The 19,964-nt window shown below is 52.5% G+C and overlaps 1 protein-coding gene across 3 annotated transcripts in view; it reads right to left on the reverse strand.

The window, feature by feature from the left end:
* Nucleotides 1-605: 605 nt before the first annotated feature.
* Nucleotides 606-19,964, reverse strand: part of PPARGC1B (PPARG coactivator 1 beta) — a 106,678-nt gene continuing 87,319 nt past the window's right edge. Inside the window, exons 4-12 of one of the 3 annotated variants that reach the window (XM_072824557.1) lie at nt 17,440-17,556; nt 15,029-16,175; nt 14,045-14,081; nt 13,376-13,440; nt 11,288-12,080; nt 7,939-8,014; nt 5,784-5,905; nt 3,226-3,380; nt 606-2,312 (exon numbers count right to left, since the gene is read on the reverse strand). In XM_072824557.1, coding sequence (XP_072680658.1) covers nt 2,212-2,312; nt 3,226-3,380; nt 5,784-5,905; nt 7,939-8,014; nt 11,288-12,080; nt 13,376-13,440; nt 14,045-14,081; nt 15,029-16,175; nt 17,440-17,556 — 2,613 coding nt within the window. In that variant the 3' untranslated portion in view covers nt 606-2,211. Of the gene's footprint in view, nt 2,313-3,225; nt 3,381-5,783; nt 5,909-7,938; nt 8,015-11,287; nt 12,081-13,375; nt 13,441-14,044; nt 14,082-15,028; nt 16,176-17,439; nt 17,557-19,964 lie in introns of all 3 variants that reach the window. The other 2 variants (XM_072824556.1, XR_012030074.1) reach the window with 2 other exon arrangements.

Here is a 19,964-nt window from a genome sequence, read left to right on the forward strand (position 1 = left end):
GACCAGGATGTCAAATAGGTTAAACTCTGATGTTAGTAATGGCTGCCCAGAGCACTGTGTTGAGAGTTCTAAAAGTATGACCAAGCTCAAAGAACGTGAGTACTGTGGTCGATTAGTTATGTCTGCCACTGGCCAAGGATGTGGGACTAGTGGCACATGTGCCATGTATTTGCCATCTTGAGCTAGATACCACTTTTGCAGAAGGCAGAAGGTTAGATTCAGAGAGGGCTGGGACCTTAGGGATCGACTTGCCTACGTCTCCCTCTCAGTCCTTTCAGAAAAGGAAGTTGGGGCCCAGGGAGGTCAAGTGACTTGATACACAGGAGCTCAAATTCACTATTCCTTCTAAAGCCCGTTTCCTCCAGCCTTCTCCGCAGGCTTGGAGTATGTTCACCTCTCAGGACAAGCTCATTGGCTCAGCATACCTACTAAGGCATTTGATGATCAATTAAAATAATCATTTTATCAAATGATTAATCTGATAAAAATAATGATAATCAACTACCAAGTCTCAAATTTCTAAGCCTGGCAATCGCAATAGATTAAATTAGCTTCTTTTAGTTTTAATGGGTTAATTTCAAACATTTTGAAAGCAAGCAGGACTCTTTCTCTTTTCTTTTTAATACAAACATTTCCCAAGGAACCCTGACATATGAACCAGATTAAGGTGGAGCCGCTCTGTCTGAAGCAGAAGTAACAAGCTCATACCCTGCCTGGCCATGCTTTCCCTCACGAATGGCCCCGAAGGCACCTGCAGAACATCCAAGGTGGACACGGTTTGACATCACTCAAGAACAGAAATTTTAAAGTAAAGCCCAATTAGAATGTTGTCAAAGTTGGCAAGGACCTTGGAGACTGTCTTATCCACCCCTGGCCCTCACATGCCCTTCCTGCTCCCCTCGCCCCATGCCACCAAAACGGCTTTACAAGTGAAGACAAGGGAAAGACAAGCTAGTAGGAGTAGGATGGGTTGATGGCTGGCCCCAAAGGGATGATTGCTCCCAGATCACCTGCCTGTGCCTCTCCAGGTGTGTCACTGAAGCTCTGATGGCATGTCCACAGGTGTAGATATCCACAGAACCCTCTGGATTAAGACACATGCCTGAGCCTAAACTTGCCTAATGCTGGTGAGTCAGCTGTTGACTTACCCCTCAGAGTAACCCCACAGGCTTCTTGCCTGTGGCCCAGCGTAGCTGCCCTCACCTCTACCAGTCCCTGGAGCTGTGTACCTTTACCCCAGCTACTGCACAAGCAGGGGCCCAGGAATCAGGAGACCTCAGCTGGGTCACTGCTCTGCCCTTTCACTGGCCGTGGGACTTCGAGCAAGTCATCTCACCTCTTGGGACCACTGCCCGCCTCCCCTGGAAAAACAAGAGCAATGCAGTTTGCCCCACCTTCCATACAAGGCTGGCCAGGATAGGATATGAGCACTCCAGGCCAGGCACAAGCCCTGAGCACAAGCTGGCACCAGATGGGGGCTCCAACCATAACTGGACCCGCACGTGCTCAGTGAGCAATGGGGCAGAGCTAGGCAGGAAGGTCCCAGAACCTCTCTCCACTGCTCCCAGGTGTGGCTGCAGGCCACACTTCCCTGGGGACCAACCCACCAGCTGCCCAGCACCTCGAGGGCATTCTGGCAGAGGGAGCAGAGCAGCTCAGTGGCAAACACCTCACGACAGTGCATAGTTAAAAAATCAAGGAAGCGATACAATAATCCCAGGCACAGTACATCTGAGCCATAAATACATTATTTTAAGGATATACTTTTTTTTCTTCAATTAAAAATGAGTTTATAATCCTGATTCTATTCACGAGTAACAATTTCATCATCACATACTATAGACAAGAAATGTTATGGTGAACACGGCTGCACGTCTACGAGGGGAAGTTCTCGGGAAGAAAGGGGAGATGGGTGACTGACCCAGCACTTGGAGGCGCACCCGGGGCCACCCGCCGGAAGCGAGGACACTAATGTGGCAGTGGAACATTAACACCATGGAAACTCACAGACAGAAGCAGCTTTGTTCAATGTAAACATTGATTTTTTTTTTTTAAAAGGACAGCAGTTTCAAGTCTCTCTCTCTCTCACGTGTGTTCTCTCACGCGCTCGCTCTCTCTCCTTCTCATAGACTTAATTTCTTTGAAAACGTAAACATATTGGAAGGGCCTTGTCTGAGGTATTGAGGTATTCCTCGAAGGTTAAGGCTGTTATCAATGCAGGCTCTGCTGGGCCTCCTTCAGTAAGCTGTCAAAATCCATGGCTTCGTACTTGGTTTTCACTGATGCAGGAAGGGCCTCTTCTGAATTGGAATCTGGGCAGGGGGCGGGGGAGTCAAGGAGAGGGGGAAGGCAGTGAGCAACTCAGAAAGGCTCGACCATCAGAAAATCTGCCACCAGGGCCAGGCCCACGGAGGGCATGTGGCCCACGGCCTCACAGCACTAGACAGCACGCGTGACCTCCGCCGGCCTACCGTGACACCTCAGCCCTGTCATCAACGTCTCAGGGTGGCCTTGTTTCTAGAACATGGTGGCCCCAACTAGAGCACCCCAGAGATCTCTTCTGGTTCTGATTATCCTGTAAATCTATTTCCCTAAGAGCTTCTTGCCCACTAGTAAACCACTGCAGAAGTCGCATAAGGTGGCCAACAAAGCTAGGATGCCCTCCCTATGTAGATATGGAACCAGACCTCATGCGTGGACAGAAAGTCAGGTGGAACAGTGTCTGGCCCGGAGCCGTCCTGTGTCTCCTCGCACTCAGCCCAGTACTTCGGGAGGCTGTGTCGGACTCTCCTCCACAGATAATTCTCTCCTAAATTGTCCTTCTTCACCAACTCGTCCCCAAATGGGGAGGGCATGGTGACAATATTATTTCACTGTGGCCCATTAATGGACAAGGCTGTCTGCTAGCTGTTGGGGCCACCACAGAATGCCCCGGAGGGCAGCAGGGCAGCCACTGGCCCTGTGAGGTCAGAGGCAGTAATCATGGTTCTGCCAACTGGCTGTGAACACAAGACTGGACCTTCCAAGGGGCCCCGGGGGGCCCGAATCTCTCTCTTGGTATCAGTCTTGAGACAGGACAAGATGGGCCAGAGACCAGAAGGAAAACCAGATGGCGGCCTCCCAGCTGCAAGGTTGTACCAGTGGCACATTAGAGCGTTAGAGTGGAAGCTGGGTCCAGAGGGGGTTTAGGCCTCGCTGGAATGTGCCGGGGCCTTATGTACTTACCATAGTCAGTGTGTCTGGGCCAGCAGAAGTGCTGGAGCCCTCCGTAGCTCAGCTGGAAGGAGGGCTCGTGGCGTTTCCGCAGGGCAGCGCCGTTCCTCAGAGACAGGGCAGCGTGCTCAGAACACCGGTAGGTGATGAAGCCATACTTCTCACCTCTGTGGGGAGACGCCAGGGGGAGCGTGTTACTGAGCCAGCTTGGTCTACACTCTCAGGCCACCCATTAGTCGGCGACGAGCAGAGAACCACACTGCTCAGTGGTTAGAACCACTAACCATGTCCATGGCCCCCCAAATACAGATGATGGCAACTGCTAGGCTGACCTCTACTGTGCAGTAACAGTAAGAGCAGGTGATTCACAGAATGTTTGCCAGAGTGCCTCACTCTTCAGACCGCTGGGTGAGTGGCTTCTGGCATTTTCTCCCCCTCAGGGATAAGGAAATAGGCTCTGTGGAGTTCAGAATTTGCCCAAAGGCAAGGGGCAGGGCAAGTTTTCGAATTCAGACCTCCCCCCAAGAAAGCCTGTTTGCCATACCTATGCCCCCACCCTACCCCTCCTGCCTCCTTCAAAGCCAGCCTCAGCCACCACTTCCTTGGCTGCTAATGCGGCCTTCCCCCTTCCCTAACGCAGCTGGTATTCGCTACGCATCTCGTCCTTGATGGTAGACATCTCTGAGCTTGCCCTGCTCAGCATCCATTCCCCCTCCTCTGACAACGGTGCCAAGTGTTCACAATGACTCGTTCAAGGATGAGCCTTTGGCCCACAGCAGAACCTCAAAGAATTCATCCAGCTCGTGGCTGGAACTGTGAGGAACACTCCCCCCTTTCCCCAGTAGGAGGAAACTTAGAGCTGGGGGCAGCCTGTTTGAGAAGGATGCTGAGGCGAGAGGGTCCGAAGGTCAGCTCTTCCCTCAGCTCTTCAGCTCCACAAACAGCAAGAAAGAGACTCCTGGCTGCTCCGTCCCTCTGCTACCTATACTCCTCAGCACAGAGACAAGCTGGAGTCCCCCGACTGCTCAGGACGGGCTCACCAACACTGGGCCACACTGCTGTGAACGGATCTCCTCCCTGTCGGCCTGCTGTTTCCAGGAATTAGACTACTCCAGATACCCCATGTAAGTGGAGGCGTTCAACATTTCTCTTTCTGTGGCTACTGATTTCATGTAGCATAATCATTAGGTTATCCATGATTATCAAGGTTCATCCATGCTTGTAGCATGTGACAGGATTTCCTTCCTTTCTAAGGCTGAATAATACATTCCATTGTATGTGTATATACATTTTGCTTATCCGTTCATGAGTCGATGGAATACTTGGGTTGTTTCCACTTCTTGGGTTATCGTGAATAAAGCTCCTATACACATGGGCGTGCAAAGATCTCTTTGAGATCTTGCTTTCAATTCTTTTAAGTTTATACCCAGCAGTCGGATTGCTGGATCACCTAGTAATTCTATATTTAATTTTTGGAAGAACCTCCACACCACTTTCCATGGTGGCTGCACCAGTTTGCATTCCCATCAAAGTGCAAGAGGGTTCTAATTTCTCTATACCCTTGCCAATGCTTGTGATATTCGGTAGCCACCTTAATGGATACGAAGCATGTAATGATTCCTATATAGAAACTATTTTGTCATTGAAGCTCTTTAAAATTATTAAATTAGAATTTAAAAGCCTTAATAATTTAGTTGGCAAATATAATGGGAGATACTTCAGAATGACCTCAAAACTGACAAAGTTTTGACATCTAAGTTGTGCATTTACATGCAACCTATTCTTCTTGCAGATACCCTGACTTCTGAATGCTGCTTCCCCAAGTAAGTGAGGAAAAAAATCAAGAATCAGCACAGCAGAATCAGTGGTGTGAAACTGGCTGCTCCAGAGGAATGGAGGGATGTGAAGCAGGGGCTCTTGCAGGGCAGTGAGGTTCTAGTACAATCGTGTCCTTAAGCCCCAGGGGCTGTCTGCCGCCCTGGGCCAGTTCCAGGGTAGAAAACCTGAAGCAGACATGTAGGCTATAGATTTGGCTCTGCTACTAACTAGCTGCTTACTTAACTTGCGTCAACTTCCACGAAAGGGAGAGCAATAGAATGAGTGCACAGGTCACAGGTATGTTAGAAAGTTTAAGAGAGGGGCACCTGGATTGTTCAGTTGGTTAAGTGTCTGCATTCAGTTCAGGTCTCGATCCCAGTGTCCTGGGATTGAGCCCCACATTGGAATCTCTGCTTAGTGGGGAGCCTGCTTCCCCCTCTACCTGCCACTCTGTCTACTTGTGCTCTCTGTCAAATAAATAAAATCTTTAAAAAACAAAAATCAAACAAATTTAAGAGAATGCACAGGAATTTGCACTTAGCAAACCATTAGCAGCTGTTTGCTGCTTATTGCTGGGCCACACAATTGTTACTGGACCTTCTCTGGGGCCTAGCTCTCCAGGTCCAGGCTGTGGATTTCCTCAGATATGTGTTCTACAAATCTTCTCTGGCATCTTCTGTGTAGCCAGCCCTGGATCGGGACTTCTGCCCCCCCTCCCTGCCCTCCTCTGCAAATAGCTCGACTCGACTCACCTCTTGCTTCTTGTCAGCACCTGGCACTCCACGATCTCACCAAATACTTCAAAGCGCCTCTTCAGCTCTCGGGAGCTCATGTCACTGGAGAGATTTCGAACGTACACCACACGGCCTTCGCCCTGCTCCAGAAGGGAGACATGGAGAGACCCAGTCACTGCCTGGCTTCCTGGGACCTCTTTGATGGTGGGCTCCTACGGAGTCCTCATCCTCAGCCCGTGCTGCCTGGCTGAGCAGGTGACACCACCTGCGGCTGGAGTCAGAGAGAGGACGAGGACAATCCCTCTCCCAAAAGACTTGCCTTGGAGGAGGGGGCCGCCGAGTGTCGGGTTGGGATGTGGCTTCCAAAGGAAGCCAATGCTCACTTAAGGAAATGAGCAGAGAAGGGACGAGACAAGAGGGTTCATCAGTATTAATATAACTGTGTACCGTATTTGTGTTCTGAGTCTGGGGCTTTTTTTTGGTAGTTGGGGGAGGCTGTGATACAAAGGCAAGTTGCCAAGATGGTAATGGGCAAGGATGGGGAACCGGGTCATTGTGAGGGTCACAGTGGGCTGGGAGGAAGGCAGTAGGACCCCGGGCAGAGGGCTCGGAATCACCATCACCCTCAGCTTTGCCAGGGCAGCGTGCGGACACGAGGACTAAGAGGTCACTTCTGGTGAGCTGGGTGCTGTGTTGTGGGCCCCCAGAATTGCCCAGCAGAGGGAGGGGTGGGGAGAAACCCAGGCTGAAATGTCCCCTCCTCTTCCTCTACCATCCGTGACTGGATCCAGTTAAAGCCACTGCTAGTGGAAGAGTTGCTTTGACCCGCTAGGTAAACTCCAGCTGCGTTCCTGGAAACCTGCACTCTTGTGGGTAATACAGACAGCTCTGGTTTGGACAGGCTTAGGGTAAGGCCAGGGACTCTGGAGCCATCCCATTCTCCTCTCACAGAGGGGCAGGGAGGAAACCAAGGCCCAGGGACCCAGCAGGGCTCCGCCCTAGGTTCTGGATTCTGCTCAGTGAAGAAACACCCTCCTCCCAGGCTCCTGGCAGCTCCTTAACCTGATAAGGTTCTTTCCTGCCTCTGTTCCACATCCTCCTGAAACTTCATGGTGGCTCCTTTCATCCATCAGCATCTAGCTCTTTGCAGATGCCCTTCCCAGACTACCCTATAAATACATCCTCGCCAACCATCAAAACACAACTATTTCTCTCAGAGACTCGAGTCTGACGTGATTAATTCCACCGCGCCTCTCCCCATCTCTGATTATAGTGTTTATTCCTTGTTTATAAGTCTGTTGTACGTCTCCCTTCTGCCCCAGCCATGAAAACAGGGGCCTGGTCCATCTCGTCCACGCCAGGCACATCACAACCGCTGCATGGTCACATGTGGATTCCAAGAAGACGCTCCAGGCACAGCCCGTGGTTCTAAGCACCTGCTTGCAGACAGCTGTGGACCTCTGGGGTACACACACCTCATGTGTCCGTCCACGTCTCTGCCCTGAAGCACCCTCATGGTGGAAAAGCAATCAAGTGCAAGTCTGTCTTTCTGTGCCTCTGTCTGAATACTTTCCCTTCCCTTCTTTCTAGTGACATGGAGCGGCTGGCTCTGGCTCTCCTCTGCAGCCTCCTAGCACAGCCGAGGCCCAGAGACTAACTCTGGAGGAGGGTCAACAAGGTCAGTGGGAAGCAAGGAGCAGGCTCTCCTGGTCCCTTAGCCCTGATCGAGCCAGGGGACCCTTAGGAAGGACAGGCCCAACTCCCTGGTGTATGGATGAGTAAACTGAGGCTCAGGGAAGCTGGGAGACCTGCCCAAGGTCACACAGGAGGTAGTAGCAGGGCTGCTTTGTGGCCTGGTTGGCCTAGCTCTGCTCCCTGCCCCCCCACCCCCCGCCCCACGGCCTGTGCTCTCAGCTCTATCGAGCCTGTGATGCTCAGCACTAAAATCACTACCGACTACACGCCTCACAGCCAGTCCCTCAGCCGCACTTTGCACGATGCCACCTCTGATGCCCTTTGGTGACCCTTGTGCCTTTTTAAGTCAAAGAAACGTAATTATCTTCTGCAGGCCACAGCCAGCCACAAAGGGCTTCGGGCCTCTGAAGCCTTGGCATGTCCTGCTGCCCCTGTTCTTCCCCATTCACTCCGGGCTCCGGGGCCCCAGGTCACTTACAATGGCCTTTTCCCGCCGCTTCCTGGCGTGCCGGACGCTTGGCGTTCTGTCTGAACACGGCCCTCTGCTCTCACATCTGTCAGTGAACAAGCAAAGCAGAGGCACTCACTCTCAGGAGGGACCACAGCAGGGTGGGTGGGCGGGTGGAGTTGCTCTAGGAAGCAAGGGACGCTTCTATCAAAATTGCTCATGAGGGCAGAAGTAGCAGGACTGGCGCCCACGGAAAGCCAGCGTCCCCCTTAGCAGCGACAGCCCAGGGTTGTGTGCGGCTCTGCACCATCCAACATGTGCCTTTGCCAGCTTCCTTGACTGGATTCCTGGAAACCACCATGTCCCTAATCAGCACCCTTCTGCCTCTTTATGCCATGAGGGGTGGAAAGGTCCTTTTGCTTCATTACTGCATGTGATCTGATGGGGGGGAAAGCAACCCACGAGGCCTTATGCTTCCCCATTTTCCAAAGGAAAACCCTGAAGCTCAGATTCAGTATGGGATTTGCCTAAAGCCAGAACGCGGGGGAGGCACAGCTAGCAGGAGGGGTGCTGATCCTAGACCCACCACTCTCTAGTGGCTGATGCCCAGCCAAGAGGCAATCCCGGCCATCACAGCCCCCATGTCCCGTCCGGCTATTGGGCTCATCAGCTCAGGTGCACAGTCTGAGGACACTCGTGGGTGCCCCACGCTCATGTCCTCTTGCCTGTCTGCATGCTGCCTCTTCCTCCTCCAGAGAGCCAGGCTGCTGGAGTGGAAGGAGCATGGCATGTGCGGTCTGCAGGGCATCCTGGCTCTGCACAGACTGTCTGCATCCCTGGGAAATTCAGTACAGATGACAAAACATCGGCTCTCCGGTCAGACGGCCTGCATTCGATGCCCTGCTGGGTGACCTTGGGCTAGTTACTGATATCCCCTTAGCTTCAATTCTTTGACTGGAAGACAGGGAAAACTGACTGTACCACCTCTTTGGCCATTTGTGAGGTACAGAACACAAAATGCTGAGCTCAAGACCTGCTCAGTTAATTGCTTGCTTGCTTTTCAATTGAACCTCTTACAGCCTCTGCTCCCTCATCTCTAAAATGGGGACAAAAAGCAAATATGCCCTCAGTGCACCTGGGTGGCTTAGTGGTTGAACATCTGCCTTTGGCTCAGGTCATAATCCCAGGGTCCTGGGATGGAGTCCCGCATTGGGCTCCCCGCAGGGAGCCTGCTTCTCCCTCTGCCTATGTCTCTGCCTCTCTCTCTCATGAATAAATAAATAAAATCTTAAAAAAAAAAAAAAAAAAAAAAAAGCAGATTGTCCTCTAAGTGCATCTGGGAAGCTAAATACAGTAATAGAAGGGGATGTGACTTGCAAACGTTAAAGCACTATAAATAACAGGGGGCATCTGGGTGGTTCAGTTGGTTAAGCAGCATCCAACTCTTGATTTTCGCTCAGGTTATGATCCCAGGGTCATGAAATAGAGCTCTGCATCGGCTCCACACCGGGCATGGAGCCTGCTTGGGATTTTCTTTCTCTTCCTCTTCCTCTCCTCCACCCTCTCTCCAATAATAAACAGCAAACAAATAAACAAATAAGTAAAGTGCTATAAATAACAGTATCATCATCCATTTGCAAAGCATTGGCAGTTTCCCCACCTGCAGAGCTGAGGGTGACTGGTTTGTGTTGTTAAACCCCCTCAAAACACTTCTGTTGACCAATGTTTGGTACGGGAAGGACAGGTGAAAAGATGTGGGTCTGGAGAAGACTGATGACAAGTTCACCAGGTTTACCAAGCACTGAACTTTGCCAGCTGAGCAAGAACCAAGTTAACCAGTTACTTTTCTCTAGTGAGAAGAAAAAGCCAGCCCTGAACTTGGCCCAAAACCAAGAAGAGGGAAAGGAGAATCCATGGGAGTTTCTAAAGAGGCTCCTAACTTTCTGCAGGCAAGTTGGGCCTACCCTGACAGCCCTGAGCTGGTCAGGAGGGAAAGGAGGCCAGAAAACCTCAGCTCCAGCCTTAGAGGGAGGGAGGGAGGGAGGGAGGGAGGGAGGGAGGTGTTTCAAAAAGAAGAGAACCTTAGTACCTTCTGAAATACTAAACATTGTAGAGGAAACTGCCTAATATGGATGCCAAGTCACTTAGCTCAGTGACCCCCGAGGAATAGAGAATGGAGCCCTCATCCTGGCTTATTACATAGAAGGGCTTTACGAGAAATTGCTAGGGAACTCTTTTGAGTAACAGGTAGCCCAGGGCTTCTTAACATTAGTATCCGGAGAGTCTACAAACCTCCTAAAACCTAACGCCAGTTGGAGGTCTATGTACTTTTTAAAGGGAAGAGGAGTGTTTGCTTTCATTAGATTGTCAAACAGTTAAGAGTTACTTGTGTAGATAAGAGAAAGCCTAGTTTTTCTAAGATTTTTTTAATTACCTGAATTCTGCGTCTGAGAGTATGGCTCTCTGGTGATATCATCATCACCTGGGAACTAGTCAGAAATGCAGATTCTCCACCACCACCCCCAGATGTAAAGAATCAGACACTGGGTGGGTGAGGTCCAGTGGTCCACAGGTAACCAGCGGCCGCCACTCACTGCTCAGGACCCCAGAGCACCATCTAGTGGTCGCTCAGGTGCATCTCAGGTGGAGGGTTTGCGACCTGCACCAGCTGACCCGCCTCAGGCCTCCCTCAGGTGAAGACTCACTGGGGTCCTGCTATGAATCAGGGAGAGAAGCAACGGGTCTCCACCAAAACACGCCAAACCCCTACTCTTTCTGCCTAACTCCCCACTGACTTTTGAACCAGCTCCTTCTTTCAGACTAGTTCAGTGGGCCAGATGCTATGAGCCAACAGGCTCAGATGCATCATCGCAGCGGGAAGGTAAAGCAGCTTCTCAACTGCTAGAAGTCCTGCACAGCTCGCCAGGCCCAAGAGATGGGAGTAAACCTTATCACTGCTTTAAGTCCAGGTGTTCTTTTTTTTTAGAATACAGATCAGAATTCTGCTCAATTTCCTTTCACATGCAAATGTCACAAATGTCCCAATATATTAAACTGAGTCCAATTTACAAATGTAAAAGCAGAAAACACAGATGAGAAAGGGACAAGTTCATTTAGACATAAGGCTGCGAATGGCCAGGAAGTGGGTTTTCTTCCTCTCCCGGGGCCAAGAGACTGGCGTCACTCCTGACCATTTCACTGCAGGCTTTACCTGCCTCCAACCGGCCCACAGCTCCCCCAGGGAGATCACCTCCAGGGCCTCTGACCAGGACGCAGGCCACACACAGAGACGCAGCCCCAGGGCTCCTCCCTCCCTTGGCACCCCAGGAACTGGGGTCCTCAGCTGCCCACTGTCCCTCTCGAGGCTGCCCATCCATACCTGAAGGTCCTTCGGGTGGCTGGTGACCGGGAGCGGCAGGAAGAGGAGCCAGAGCTGGAACGGCTGCGGGAACAGAGCTGCCGACTGGCCTTGCTTGGTGGGCTCTGGTAGGGGCAGTGGTCAGAGCGAGGGGGGCTGACCCCTGAGTCCTCTTCTTCATCCTCCTCTTCCTCCTCCTCCTCCAGGAGGAAGCTGCTCTCACCACTGCTGCTGCTGCTGTCCTCAAAGACCGTGTCATATTCAGGACTCTTACAGGAGGCCAGGTCTTCATCCTCCAGGGCAGTCTCCAGAAGCCCAAAGTGCTTGGTGAGGCTGGCACGGATCTCATGGTCTCTCAGGGGCACGCTGTCCTTGGCGGGACCCCCACTGTCACAGCTTCTGTCTTCCTCCCTGGCAGAGGCCTGCACCTCAGCCCGTGGGGCACCTTGTTGGTGGCAGTCCTCAAGGTGGACTCCAGACGGCTCCCAGGACCTCAGCACCTTCCTCTGCAGGGCGCCTTCTGGCTTAAGCACCTGGCAGTAATCGTGGTCTCCAAAGGAACAGGAGAAGGGGCGCTTCTGACCCGTCTGGGAGGCTGGCTGGGCTGTAGCATGCCGCAGGTGTGACAGGAGCTCGCTCCGTTCTGGGTGCTTCTTTGGCAGCTTGGGGGCAGCCGCTGTGGTGGGCCCAAGCTGGAGGCCCTCCAAGCTGGGGAGACTGAGAGCTCTGTCTTTGCCTGGGCTGTGTTTGATGTCTGGCTTGAAGGGGTCCTCCTCTGTGGGTTTGTAGGGAGGTGTGGTGGGTGGGGTGAGTCCTAGCCAAGCAAGAGGAGAACCAGAGGTGAGGGGGACAGAGACTCTAGTTTGGGATGCCACATAAGCAGCACAAGTACCTCTACTTCCCCAACCCAATGAATGGCAGGCATCACTAATCAATCACTGCACTGCCAGCCGAGCCTGAATGTGGCCTGGGACTCCTCACACAGTCTGCGGTCAATTCTTTTTTCCAATTTGAATTCAATTAATTAACATATAATGTATTATTAGTAGTTTCAGAGGTAGAGGTCAGTGATTCACCAATCTTATATAACACCAAGTGCTCACTACATCACGTGCCCTTCTTAATGGACAGTTACCCATCCTCCCACCCCCCCTCCACAGTCAATTCTTGAGCTGGCATGTGATGAAATCCACTTGCCATCCCTCTATAGCCCAGTGATGGTAGCCAAAACCTTCAGGTCATTTGAGATATCTCCTCCTGCTCTACACCCTGTCACTCAACAGCCTCTGATGTCCCCAGAGCTGAGAGGTGCCACAGGTCAACTGCCCTCGTGGACTGGGCCATCACAGTGCCATTGGTGCTTCCTGCATCCACCCTTGGCCTCCCTCCTCCCCCCCAGTGCACCAAAGGGAACTTGCTAAGTGCCTGAGGTCTCTTCCTTTCTGGGGCTCCTGAAGCCTACAGGATCAGGATCACAGCCTCAGCCTGGCATTCCTCTGGGCCCTCTGTGATTGCTCCTTCCTGCCCGCCCTGCCTTTGCTATGCAGCAACGGCAGGTGGTCAATCTCAGATGCACCTGTGCTTTCACCCCACGTGCCTCTGCTCCTGCAGATTCTGCTGCCAGGGATCTCCTTCCCGCCTCTTCGTCTCTATCTCCCCAACTTCTGCTCCTCCCGCAAGCTCAGATCATATGCGCCCTGCTCTGGATGCCTTGCAAAGCTTCCCAGGCCATGCTCCTGCACTGCCCCACCCCGCCCCTTCCAGTACCAATGCTCCCAGAGCTCTTGCGTATCCTTTGACTAGTACGAGTCATAGTGTGAGTCTGTCTCCTCCATAAGATGGCAGGCTCCTTTGGGGGAAGACAGTGTCTCTTTCTTTCCTAACCTTGCCCTCAGCTTATGTGCGGATTGTTTGCAGATGAAAGGCTGACTCTCCCCCTTATGACACCCTCACTATGTATCCTAAGACCCCATGCAACCCGTGCAGCAGTGGCAGGATCAGTGGGGTACACCCCCAACTGCCCAAGGGGCTGCTCAGGGTAGGGGACTCGCTGCCAGGAGTCACGTCTGCTCCCCCAAGGGCACCCTACCAGCTGAGCCCCTGGCTCACCTGCGGTGCCACAGAGCTCCACCGTCAACGTCTGCTCAAAGCTCTTCCTGCCAAAAGGAGTGTCACTGGTGGGGGTGGGGAGGACAGAGAAGAAAGAGGCCAATCAGCAGCAGGCTCCACTTCCCCCAGCATGCAAGGAGGGCAAGGGGACACTGCGACGGACCCTGGTTCTGCTGCCCATAGAGGTAGGTCCTGGGGAGAATTTCTGGGAAACCCTCATCCTGGCTTAGAGGAATTCAAAGCAGCATATACCTCTTGCAGGAGACACAGGAGGAATTTGCTGGAGGAGGGGGACAGGGCAAGCATCACTACCCTTCTTATTTTACAGATGGAGCACCCAAGTCTCAGGGTGGGGAGGAGACTTGCCCAAAGCCACACAGCATTTGCAGCTCTCCCCTGTGGAGAAAAGAATTCTTTCCCCTGTCCTGGAAAGTACAGTTTATGAAATGGCCTGAAACCTTAATTCCCCCACTTTCCCTGGGCCTGCAGAGACCTCCCTTCTAAAGGAGCCCACCTATGGCGGGCCCCACATGGCAGAGCGAGAGCAGGTGCAGGGGGACAGGGGCAGGCTTAGAGGCTGAGGAACCACCCATCCCCCCACCCCCGAGACACATATCCAACAGGATAAAGACTCATGGAATAATTAACCGGTGATTTCCAAAAATCTACCTTTGTGACAAGGCCAGCATGAGGCACCTGGGAGAGTCTGAAAAGAAGATGAAAAAGAAAAAAAATAAGATTCCCCAACATGGCATCATTAGCATATGTTTCCCTCAGGAGGAAACCCTGAACCCCCACTGGAACCCAAGCAGTACTCCCTTCAGGCATGTGACCCAAAAGTCTCTGTCATTTTCAGGAAAGGGCAGGAACAACTCAAAGCCACCTTCATTCCCAGGGTCTCAGCAACATTGGCAGTGGGCAGACTACTGGAGGTTTCCGAAAAAGCAAGTGGCTATGAGGGTGATCCCTTCTGGCCAAAGAGTGCAGTAGAGTGGGGAGGAGCCCCAGGGAAGGCCAGGGCCTAGGGTACTCCCCCAACAGGTGGACGCAGGACTCGCTAGCTCAATGGGTCACTCGATACCTCTGTGCCTCAGTTTCTCTGTCTGACAATGGAGATTATGCTAGCATCTACTACACAGGCCCCCTGTGAAGAATCACCGGGGTTAAGTGGTGTCAAGTTTTAGACCAGCACCTGGCACAGCGAGTACACAACAGATCACCCGGTATGATCACCACCACTACTGTTACCATTTAAAATTCAACATCATTATGGAGCTGGATTTAAGACTCACTCCTTTTGTCACATGATCACCCAGGACGTCTTCTTTAGAGCACTTAGCACAATTTGTAATTATCTTCCTTTTTTATTTACTTTGTGATTGCCTGTCTGCCCCACTGACACAAAAGCCCCAAGAGGGCAGGCATCTCGCTCCGTGTTCATTAAGTGGTGCCTGGCCCACGCATGATGAAAAACTCAGAGATGTGTGGGTGATTTCTGAAGAGCCGCCCAACTAGCCCATTGCACAGAAAGGGAAGTCGGGAGCCGGAGAGGGGAAGGGACTTGCCCAGCACAGGGCTCCTGGCTCCCAGCGCAGTGGGGAATGCCACGCCCCATCCCTGCCCCCTCTCTTGCAGACCATCGACTCCGACTACCTCTGGAAGGGAGCCGTGGGCAGCTGGGGTCCTCATCCGTGTCCCCACACCCACTCTCACAGGGGCTCTCCAGAGCCGGGATCTGGGGTCCCCGTGGGAGCTGCTGGTCCTGGCCACTGTCCTCATCTGTGGGGCTGCCCAGTGCCCCCTCCACGTCGTAGGCCTCGGGAGCCAGGCGCAGTGAGGGCAGAGTTCCCTGGGGCTCCACAGGGACCAGAGACTCATCAGAGAATGCCAGCCAGGGGCCCAGCTCCGGGTTCAGTCTCCTGGAACGCCGCACGGGGCACACAGAGCTCTCCAGCTTCCTCCCCAGCTTGGTCCATGGCAGGCCTCGACCTGGTCTTTTCCGGCCCCACTCCTCCTCCTCCTCTTCCTCATCTTTTTCGTCCTCTTCCTCCTCTTCATCCTCCTCCTCCTCTTCCTCCTCCCGCTGCAGCCTGGCTGTCCGGCCAGTGTGTCCTTTCACGTCAAGCCGCAGTGGGCGCAGGCTGGGTCTGGGCCCGGTGCTCCGGGGTGAAGCTGTGATCCTCACCTCCTCCACAGGGGATGGGTGGCCAGGGGAGGCCTGGCTGTCTTTGGGGGGCCTGGGCCTGGGGCGGGGCGTGAGGGAGGCGTAGACAGGTGTGGCCAGGCGGTAAGGTTTGCTGACATCGCAGAGGACATCCTGAGCCAGAAGTTCCCTCAGGATGGAGAACTCGGCCCAGGAGCCTTTGGAAGGGTGTTGGGACCGGGGCCGGGGTTTGACCTGCTTGGAGGGGCTGCTGCAGGGCTGGGGGGCTGGCTCAGAGGCCTGGGGGGGCAGCTTCCTCTGGGGGAGGCAGTAAGTGTGCATGTAGCGAATGAGCTGCACCATCGCCTGCATGTCTTCCCGGGACACCTGGGTGCCAGGGCCTGCCCTGCCCGGTGTTGGGGAGTCCTGGGGCAAGGCTGGAGCTGGCTGGGGGCTCGGGCAGTCCTCACTAGCTTCCTCATCCTCCTTGGCTGGGAGCGGGGGACTCAGGGCCGGTGGTGGCTGCAAGCCCCTGTCTGGGGAGCGGGCTTTAGTCTGGGGGCAGGATGGCACTGACGTGAGGTGCTTATGCAGTTCTGTACAACTCCGGCCCTGAGACTGCACTGTGGGGGCCTTCTTGTCTTGGGTGCTGTCCATCTAGAGAGAGAAGGAGGACACGGTAAGGAATGAGGCCCACATTGCCCCCTTCACTCTGCCCCATGCCTACAGCCACTGGCTGGGGGCAGCGTGGCACCAGGCAGTGCTCAGGTGACAAGGAACAAAGGAGTGACCAGCCTCCTAACAGGCCTCCCAGGCACGGATTTTACCCCTTCCCGGTTCACTCCCCAAGCCCTGCTCTGACCACCCCGCTCTCCTGCACTACACACTTCAGTTGTGTCACCAGGATCTACATTAGTGGTGGTTGGCTTGGGCATGGGAACAAGGAAGAAGTGTATGTGGGAGTGCTGGGGAGATTTCTGGGATGATGGGAATGTTCTAAACTCAATTGTAGTCATGGCTTCACAACTCTGTAAATTTACTACAATCATCGAATTATACTTTTATTTTTTAAAGATTTTATTTACTTATTCATGAGAGACAGAGAGACAGAGACAGAAAGAAAGAGAGAGGCAGAGACATAGGCAGAGAGAGAAGTAGGCTCCATGCAGGGAGCCCGATGCAGAACCCGATCCTAGGACTCCGGGATCATACTCTGAGCCAAAGACAAGACACTGAACCACTGAACCACCCAGGCATCCCCGAATTATACTTTAATAAATGCCTTTATGATATTTAAGTGACACCTCCATAAAACTGTGTAAAAAAAAAAAAAACATCCTGATTCTGCCCTGAGGGCATGGGATTGCGTGCAACAGTCCCCTGCAGAAGTGTCTAGGGACCAAAGAAAAGGACTGAGCGTGGGCTTTGAGTAACGGGAATGCTAGGAAATCACCTGCGAAACCTCTCTGAAAGTCTTAGAAGATGGAGCCCAAGGAGGAAAAGGGATTTGCTTCATTCCCTGGTGTTCACGACAGAGCTTTGGTTGCTCCAATGGCTTCTTTCCCCAGAAGAAATCCAAACTCCTTATTGAGGTCCCCACAACCAGTGAGGAGCTTATGTTTCAGTGTGTCACCCACTAGAATAAGCCCACTGAGAGCAGGCCACATCTTTCTCATCCCTGTTCTAACCCATCCTCTAACACGGTGCCTGCAATACTGAGGTGGAAGAGAAAGCCCAGTGCTCTCCCTAGAACCCCAAACTAGCCTGGGTCTCAAGAAACACCAAGCACACCAGCTACAGGGGTAATGGAGGGAAACCAGATGCTGATTGAACTTGACACCCTCTAATAAGAGTGGAAGGTTGCACCCCCTTAGAGGCCACCTGGGAGCCCAGGTGGATTTTGGGATGTGCACACAAATACCTTGACACAAGGCCGCTGATTCCTGGACCTGAGGCCTGCCTGGCGCCAGGTGGTGCCTTCCTTCTGGGTGTCGGAGCTTGAGGCTGGGTAGGATGTGGCGAGAAGGAGTTTCTGCAGCTGTGGGAGAAGCAGAGAGGAGGGGAGCTGGGGCTGTGCTCCGCTGGGGGACATGGAGAAGTGTGTGGCGGGGAGAAGCCTAAGCCCAGAGCTAGCTTCTAGGGACCAAGCACGCCCTGACTCTGGGTCATCACAGGACCATGGGAAGAACACAGGGAGGGCATTTAATGACCTAGAATGTTTCCCATTACATTAAGCACAGAAAGCAGATTGTCTAACAATGTAAGACACACACAAGTATCCCAATAAAATATAAATCCTTTTCAGAGTTACTAACCCGAGAGGAGTATCTGTGACTTTGAGAAATTCCAAACAGATCTGGTGTCATGTCTTCCCATTAAAATATGCCACGTACACCTTACTGGGACACTCTGCATATGCTTGCGATACACATGCGCATGCATACACACAATCTGGAAAGTCAGGTACCACAAGGATTCTTTGGTATGGGATTCCAACTGACTTTCCTTTTGTTCTTTTTGCTTATTCATACTGCTTTGTGTAAAGTTAATTTTTTTAATTTAAAAAGAAATGCTTGTAAGTAGTGAAAAAAATATACACTATAGACACTAAGGGGTGGACAAGTCCCCCTCCTGCCCGAGGTCCCTTCCTCCTTCCCAGAGATAACTACTATTAACCACCTTCTGGCAACCCCATTCTGAGGTGGGATTCAATCACATAGGAATGTATGTACATATCACCCCCAACACACCTGGTTGTTTGTACACAAGTGGAAGCATACTATACTAAAGCTTGTCTGGCTTTTCTAATTTTTCCATAAAAATTGCTGAGTCTCTTACACTTCTGCACCCAGAGGACAGGTGCATAGTGTATCCCAGAAGAGAGCGGGGGAACTGAGTACACCTGCAAGTCCCACCAAGGATCCTGTGACAGCAAGACTGAGAATAAGCCAGGAAGCAGGATGGCTTTTTGCTACAGCACCAAGTATTTCCTCAAGTGATATGCCCTCCAGGTCACCCCAGCAAGGAGTGCTGGGGTGAGCCAGAGAGAAGGCCAATCCTCACTCCCCTAGGAGCTAGAGGATTCCCACCACCCCACCTAGACCCCAAACCAACACACGCAGGTCCGTGATTCTCTGACATGGATAGAACGAGATTCTTGGGCTGGCGGGAAGGGATCTGGTTCTGGCCCAGCTCAGCCCCACTCACTACGAGCCCTTGAATGAGTCCTTTCCCTCTTCAGGCCTTGGCTTTTCCATCGGCATATTGGTGGCAAGCACATTAAATGATTGGTTCTGAACCTTTTTTGATTCAGGAGTCCCTCGAAAGATATGATAGAAGCTGCTGAGCTCAGAAGGATGCACAGATATGTAGAGGCCAGCCCACCAACGGGCTCTCTGGGATCCGTGACTCCAGGTTAAGAACAGGGCATCTGGATCACTCGTCAGGGCCTTTCTGAACTCTGCCAGTGTGCTGGAAGTCTAGCTGGTGAGTCTGTTACCTGCGTGCCTAGCACACTTCCTGAAATGCTCAACAGGTGTGGGAGGAATGAAGGCAGTCGGAGGCATGGGAGGGAAACACCCTGTGGCCAGCAGGGGTCGCTCTCTGCCTCTCCAGAACCCCCACAGAGAATTCCTCATTACTACTGCCACCAGGACTATTACTTAGATAGCATTTATTGAGCAACTTCTATGTGCCAGGCACTGCTCTAAGCGCTCTCCATGCATTATCTGCTGTACTCCTCCTAACAGCCTTTGAGATAAACCCTATTATTAACCCCACCTTATGGACCAGGAAGCGGAGTCAGAGAGATTAGGGGCCTCAAGGACACACAAGCACTAACTGGTGGGGCTGGGATTCAAACCCAGTCTGAGTCCTGTCAGCAGAAGCCACCACGTACGACTGAACATATTCTCACGCCCAGCACACACTAGGTCCTTACTAAATGTTTCACACCACTCTCGGGAACTTGCAGGCCGTGGGAGAGAAGAAAAAGGATCCTGGAAAAGGAGTCAGAATACCTACTTGCTGTGTGACCACAGGAGAATCCCTCCTTGCTCTGGGCTTCAGTTTCCCCAGAGCTGCACTTGAGAGTTACCAAGGGCCTTTCCACTCAAACCTTCCATGACCTAAGACCCTCGCCAGCTCAATAAGCCCTGATTTTCCAGCTGAGTCTTATCAGCACCTAGGTTCTCCAGTGCCAAGGCAGGGAGCCCAAGATACATGAGTGAGGTGGGACTTCACACGCCCCATGACATCTCAGCTTCCAGCTTCCAGCTTCCCTCTGCCTGAGTCAGCAACTGCTTTCAGTAACTTTTTGAGGTCTGGACTCTTCTGAGAATCTGATAAACACGGAGACCTTCTCCCCAGAAAAATACAACGCCATGTGCCCATTCTTCCCCATCCCACAGATACTCAGACATTTAACTTCTGCTGGGGGGGAGGAGG

Source organism: Canis lupus, chromosome 4 (assembly GCF_048164855.1).
Source record: "Canis lupus baileyi chromosome 4, mCanLup2.hap1, whole genome shotgun sequence".
In the NCBI taxonomy this organism is placed as follows: domain Eukaryota; kingdom Metazoa; phylum Chordata; class Mammalia; order Carnivora; family Canidae; genus Canis; species Canis lupus.